The 7,068-nt window shown below is 40.9% G+C and overlaps 1 protein-coding gene across 1 annotated transcript; it reads right to left on the reverse strand.

Moving 5' to 3' along the window:
* Nucleotides 1–368: 368 nt before the first annotated feature.
* On the reverse strand, nt 369–4,757 carry mlana (melan-A). Its single transcript, XM_063010979.1, has 5 exons — nt 4,697–4,757; nt 4,395–4,467; nt 3,880–3,976; nt 2,778–2,897; nt 369–437 (listed from the first exon to the last, which is right to left on the reverse strand). Exons 2-5 carry the CDS (start codon nt 4,460–4,462, stop codon nt 369–371), a joined length of 354 nt encoding a protein of 117 aa, XP_062867049.1. The 5' UTR covers nt 4,463–4,467; nt 4,697–4,757.
* Nucleotides 4,758–7,068: the final 2,311 nt, after the last annotated feature.

Raw genomic sequence — 7,068 nt, forward strand, 5'->3', positions numbered from 1 at the left:
AACCCTACACAGCAGTGGTTCTCAAACTGTGACATAGGAAGCTCCTGCTGACCTTGTAAAATTTGCTGCATGTGTTGAAATTCCAAATTCCACACTACATGTGAGGTTTTCTCTTTTTTATGTAATTTTTTTATGTGATTGAGCATCAAAATGAGAAAACAATGAGTGTCTGACTGTAAGTGAATTGCTCTGGTCTGTCCAGGTTGGGGGGGGGGGGGGGGGGGGTGACATAGATGGTACTTAAGAGGTTTTTGTTCAATCACTGGTGGTACTCAGGCTAAAATGTTTAAGAAGCACTGCTTAGAGGGTTGGAAAAAAATCATTAAAGCTTTTTATATTAATTTACTTTAGATAATGTCTGCCGATCTTCAGGGTGAGTAGGGTGGTGGTAATGGTCCAGAGGCGATCTTGTCATAGGCTGGTGGAGCGTTAGGGAACTAAAAAACAGCAAAAAAGGTCATTATTTACAACGAACTATTCCATGTTTGGCTAATTTCTTTCTCTAAAGGGAAAATTGTTGGACATTGAATGCACAAAATATAATGAATATATTTTATATATTATATATTTAAATGTACACTAAAATCTGAAGGAAAATAACCGTTTATTTGGTCACCTTGAACACCTTGACCAATGGTATACAAACGTGTGTACACATTATTTAGTTTGGCTGTATAGAATCCACCACACTGCCATGCAGTTATTATAAACAGTATAAACAGTGGATCATACTTAAGGAATTTTGGGATGCCATAATTGATCTAGCCCTGCTACATCATCCCCAATTAACCCTAAGATCATTTATTACCGGGCAGCACAGAAAGAATAAATATTTAGAGATCACTACAAAAGCAATGAAATCAATACTTCCATTTCCAACACACTTCGGGTGTTATTGTCTCCTATCACCCCTAGGTGGGAGTGTTTGGTTGCAGCGAAAAAAGCTCAGGGTTTCCACTGATTTTCCATAATTTGTGAGTAGTATTGTTATTCTATTTTAAATCCTCCCACCCCCGCTGGTCTGTGAAATTATATCTTATATGAAACCGGTCTGTGGTGCAAAAAAGGTTGGGGACCATTGCTTTACGTTACATCTTGTAAACCACAGTGGGACCAGATTGCCACTATTTTCATTAATTCAAGTATATTCATTTTTTGTCTGTGTTTCAGTTGATGCATTGTTTGTGTTGCCTGGGTTATGGTAAAAATCATGGACAAAATGTGGGACGCTTTAAAAAAATGTTTGAAAAACCCTGGTCTAGGCCAAAAAATGTACATAACAGCAAATTACTAAATTAATGGTTAAAACAATGTCGTGACCATGATGCATCTTATTAAAGAATTTCACTCATTTAATGGTTTTATTTACCAGCAGGGCACAGCAAAGTGAAATTTTTCATCAGTAAGTGTTTTTTAAAATGTATATTCATTCATCACCCTGATTGCCCTATGTTTTAGTTTTCAGTGCTAACTGCATGCCTCATGATGCAGCTCTTAATCCCTTTCACAAGTCACATGAGTCTTTATACCCTCTGGCACACCGGTTAATAAGGACAAAGTTCCCTTTCTCTCTAAAGTGCCAAAATTCCTTTGATCCCAGTCGTCTCTTAAAGAAATGAGCATTTTAAGGTTCAGTCACTGCTAAATACTGTAAAACTCCATTTGTGAAATGAAATCAATACATTGTAAATTTGTTTGTATCATTTTTACAATCTCCCCCCCCCCCAATTTTCCTCCCAATCTAGTTGTATCCAGTTACTTGATTGCATTACACTTCCTCTCTACTGATGTTGACCTCCACTCTGATTGAGGAGAGCTGTGACTGACACACGCCCCCTCCGACACGTGTGCGGTAGCCGACTGCATCTTTTCACCTGCACAAGCCGAGTTCATATACGGATCAACTTTGTGTACAGAGAGCCACACCCTGACCAACGCATCATCCCTCGTCTTTGTCCAGACGGCATCAATCAGCCAGCAGAGGTCGTAACTGCATCAGGTATGAGGTCCTGTTTGGCACCCTCCTCGAACAACAGTCGTCACATCGTTGTTTATGTAGGTGCCCCGCCTGCCGGATGGCAGAGCTGAGTTTCGAACCGACGAGTTCGAGATGTCAGCTCTGGTGTGCTAGGGTGTTTTACTGCTGCGCCACCTGTGCGTCGTATTTTTACAATCTTTACATCTGTATTATTACTATGTTTATTTTATTACTGAAGATTTATTGTCAAAAATGTGCTAATGCACCAGAGTGACATCTTGAACTCGCAAGTTCTAACCCCAGCTCTGCTACCTGCAGACTGGGCGCTTATAGGGACAGTGTTTGGCTTTTGGGTCTGAGGGTGGGCATGCCAGAGGGACTCCTCATAACTGCTGCAATTATGACCTCTGCTGGTTGGTCGAAGGTGCCTGCACAGTGACGGGGGATAATGGAGATCAGTGCCTGAACGGTACAGATCGCCATGTGAGGCTGGGATCATTCCGTTCAGGAGGGGAGGTCAGGAGCAGTAGAGGAAGTTGCTGCAGGTTGAGATCAGAACCATATCGATAAGTATGTAAGTATGGCAGTTCTTTGATCTTTTACTGTTTGGTAACCTCCTGCTGGTGCAATTTGGCTAACATGCTGTTACATGCTGAGGCATAATCCTCCATTAAAAGGGAGGCCAGTGTTTCCCAAAATGCCAGAGGTGTAGTCATGTGACCTAATGTAACACCTACCAAATAGCTGTTTGTATTCTAATGAAATGTTGTTAGCAGTACAGATGTTACAGGCGTCTTACCGTGGATTGGATGCTGTTGAAATCACTAAGACCTATTTTACTTTCTGGTGCTCTTCCCGATTCACTGTACTGTCCCGACCTCATGATGTCCCTCCAGGACAGACTTGGGATTCTGGAGTTCTGTGTTAAGTAAGATTTTAATCACATGATCATCAGCATGGATAACAGTCTTTTCAGCTCTAGCCATTCTTAAAATCATTCATATAACCTTTCAGGGTACAAATTACAGCTACAGTGGGCTTCAGAACTATTGGCATCTTTGGCAATGGTTAAAAACATCATGGGAAAAATATCTTCATAGTTAAACATCCACATCACACTAACAATAGCTTTTAATTAAGATAAAAACACTACAATTTTATAAAAACAATATTTTATTTATTTAAAGTACAAAGTTATCCAAACCACAGATCGACCCTTGAGGAATCCCACTCTAACCTGATTAACATTTGCACTGCCTTTAGCAGCAATTAATATATTATTATTTTTTAAACCCTAGTAGTCCACATGCCGGGACATATTCTGGTCTAGCCTAGTCTCGCTACAGCATCTCTACTGAGTTGAAACAAGGACTTGTTTCAACAAAGTTTTAATTCTCTTCAAATTAGATTTTGCTTTTGTGTTTCGGCATTTCTGCCATATATCCCCCAAAATTCTGTTTCAGCTCATGGCCACATGACCTTACATTCCCTTTAAGGATTTTTAAATGAGTGGAATTTATTGTTCCCTTGATTTCTGTTTAGTGTATTTTATACTCTGAACTTATGTGAACCCTTGGAGACGTCAGTAGAGGCCACACCTTGGGTTGATTATTACCATTCCAAGTTTTACTTATTTCTCCATTCAGTGGAGTGCTAGCTTCTTTTTTTAAATGTGAAGATGATTGGCCTACCATTTGATCTGATATATGAATCATATATGAATTAGGTAACCATGGAGGCGAAATAGTGATTGCACAACCTCAACTAATAATAACAACAATATTAATTCTTAACCAGGCAAGTAAATGCTAACAGAGTAAACAAGAGAAAATCTGTCCCGCAAACCAACATGAATAATTTTTTATTATTTAATAAAATCCAAATACAATCATAAGACTCACCCTAATTATTCTGTACCCACTGCGTTTACGGTAGTACCAGCAGCCCAGAATGAACAGAGCAGTAAGGACAATCGCAAGTACAGCAATACCTGCAGCTCTGAAACACACAAAAACACATCTCACTACGGTTATAAATTTAATTGTATTTATTTAATATATCATATCAGTGATTACATTTTAATGCTGTTATATACAGTATATATAAATTTTAAGAATTTTTTTTTTTTTCACAACATAAATCTGTTAAGTGAAAATGTGCAGACAGCAACTTAAATCGTTCATTTGATGATAGACATTGGACAATACCTTTGTCCACTGTCCATGGGCCTAAAAATTTATCCTTGTTTTTTTACCTTGGTACATTTTGTTAGATTTAAAATGTATACAAATAATTGTGTTCCAATCATTTACAGGAAAAGTAAGTTGCACAAATCCTAAGACTGACATGACATATACAAGTGTATGCAAACTTTTGGCTTTAATAAATAATGCTGATCAAGTAAAAGTAAACCTACTCCTCTGCTCTGATGAAATAATCACGTCCTCTGCTGGCAAAACGAACACTGAAGTCACCGCGAGGCATAGCTCCTGTTTACAAGAAATACACACATTTAAAATCCTGCTTGTATTGATTTAGATTCCATATTAATTTCCCAGTTGTTACCCATTAAAACAAGAAGTAATATATAACACAACAACAAAGTGCAATAGCTATAAGTGAATAATCTAATTATGATGTAATCTAAATGAATTAGCAGTGTAAACAACAACACAACGATTATAACTGAATTCATTTGTTACTGCGCTTAAATCTTACCTGAATTGGATAATTCAATTACAGACACTCTCGGGCTGAGATGGCAGCAGCAAATGCAGTTCAGATTCCTTTCTCACTCTCTTTTCCAAATTCTCCCCCTTAAGAAGCCATGGCACACTCGGTGAGCTTAAAATTTGTTCTCATGACCATCACGGGTTCTTCTCTCCTAAACCGTTGTACTGGAATAATTGGTGTGAAACACACACACATACCCCCCTGTTTGTTCCTGAAGGCAGTCTGCTGACTGTCAGGCTCTGAAGTGCCTGAGAAAGTCCTCAGTAAATCCTTTCAAGAGGAATGACGCAAGTGATGTTAGGACAGGTATCGCTCAAACATTAAGCTATTGCTATAAAAATAGTTGGAAATGCAAAATAAATACATAAATGAATAGAATTCCAGGGAATATGATAAACGATTTGCAGATAGTACCTAGTAGATCAGGTTGGGGTCATTAAGTCTTCAATTTGACAAATAAACAACAAACCTTTGAAGTGGTTTGTTCATAAAAAAAACGGTGATACAAAAAGTATAGTGAACATTCCATGATGTTTTGGGGCTGATTGTCCTCCAAAGGTCCCAGATTTCTTGTTGGGATGCAATGAAAATGTGTCAGAATGACAATGATTTGAACCTTCACCACTGAACCTTTGAAATATTTGATTTTGCAGCAGTAAAGTGTGCTAGCCTACTACCACTGGGATCCAGGGTTTGAGTTCCCAGTGGTTTTCCTCCATCATTGGGTTGCAAGGCAATTTTGGACTCTATAAAGTACCTAAAGTTTTTAAATTAAAATGTGTCTGCCTCCAGCATGGCAATGATTTAATCCTTCAGACCAAAAATTATTTGATTTTAAGTACCCAGGTGGCACAGCGGGATATTCCACTAGCACACCAGCGCGAGATTCTGAACTCCTCGGTTCAAATCTCGGCTCTTCTATCGGTCGGCTGGGCACCATCTAGCTAGCACGTATGGCAGTACCTGCAGCAGACACAAATTGTCCACCGTGTCTGCTGGGTGGGGAAATGACCGGACTAAGTGGGTGGGGTCTTCAAACACTGTGCAAGGACCATGGTTAATGGATAGAGGCGCCTGTAACGAAGGGGTCTTTTTGATGGTGGACAGGAGCATGGGCACCTTTACTAGCTTGCGACCAAGCAGCCGCATACACAGAAGGGTTTGATGCACTGTGTGTTGTGAGACACCCCCCCCATGGGGTCTCACACATGGGTACGGTCATGCTGAAACAGGAAAGTGCCTTCCCTAAACTGTTGCTGCAATGTTGGAAGGACATAACTTTCATTATATAACTGATTTATAACTGAAAGGTCAGTGGGTGACTGGAGACAGGACAGGTCCACTGCAACCTTGAATGAATGATGAATGATTATGAATGATGGTTTGGGGCGGCACGGTGGCTCGATGGGTAGCACTGTCGCCTCACAGCAAGCAGGTCTTGGGTTCGATCCCCAGGTGGGGCGGGGTTTCGTCCGGGAGCTCCGGTTTCCTCCTACAGTCCAAAGACCTGCAAGTGAGGTAAACTGGAGATACAAAAATTGTCCATGACTGTGTTTGACTTTAAACCTGTGTAACGAGTAACTACCTGTCCTGTCATGATCGAAACCAAAGTGTGTAAAACATGAAGCTAGCCGCTCAGGTAGCGCAGCGGTAAAAAGCACACGCTGCAACCAGAGCCGGATCCCGAATACATCGTATCGAATCCAGCTCTGCCTTACAGGCTCGAGGCTGAGCGGCAACATGAACAACGATTGGCCTGTTGTTCAGTTGGGAGGGTGGGACAAAGAGCCGGACGTGGGTCTCTCGCTGTCAGAATGGTGCGATTACGACCTCTGCTGGCTGATTAGAGGCGCCCACACAGAGATGAGGAAGGAGTGCTCTTAGGGTGTGTCTCTCCGCACGCAACGCTAGGTGGCGCAACACTCATCAAGGTGTGGGTGGCAAAAATGCATCCGGCTTGCTGCTCATATGTCGGAGGGGATGTGGGTTAGCTTCGATCTCCTCGGTCAGGGCAGAGAGGAAGAATGATGCAAATTGGATAACTGGACGCGCTAAAGGGGGAGAAAAAGGGGAGAAAATGCAAAAAAAAAACTAAACAAAAAAAAAACATGAAGCTAAAATCCTAATAAATGATAATAATAATAATAATAATAATGAATGATGGTTTGTGAATGCTTGCTGTTTTTCGTGGTGCATTTAGCTCCCCCAGTGGCCTTTAATCCCGCGACCTTGATCAGGTATGTTCACGTGTTACCTGAATGATCTGAGTGGAAATTCTCGTTGCTAAAAAGCGCTTTGGCTGTGACGTCACGCGATGCCGGAAGTTTGACCTTCGGCGCGTTCCGTCAGAACCCTGC

The sequence above is a fragment of the Trichomycterus rosablanca genome, chromosome 16 (assembly GCF_030014385.1).
Source record: "Trichomycterus rosablanca isolate fTriRos1 chromosome 16, fTriRos1.hap1, whole genome shotgun sequence".
NCBI lineage: Eukaryota > Metazoa > Chordata > Actinopteri > Siluriformes > Trichomycteridae > Trichomycterus > Trichomycterus rosablanca.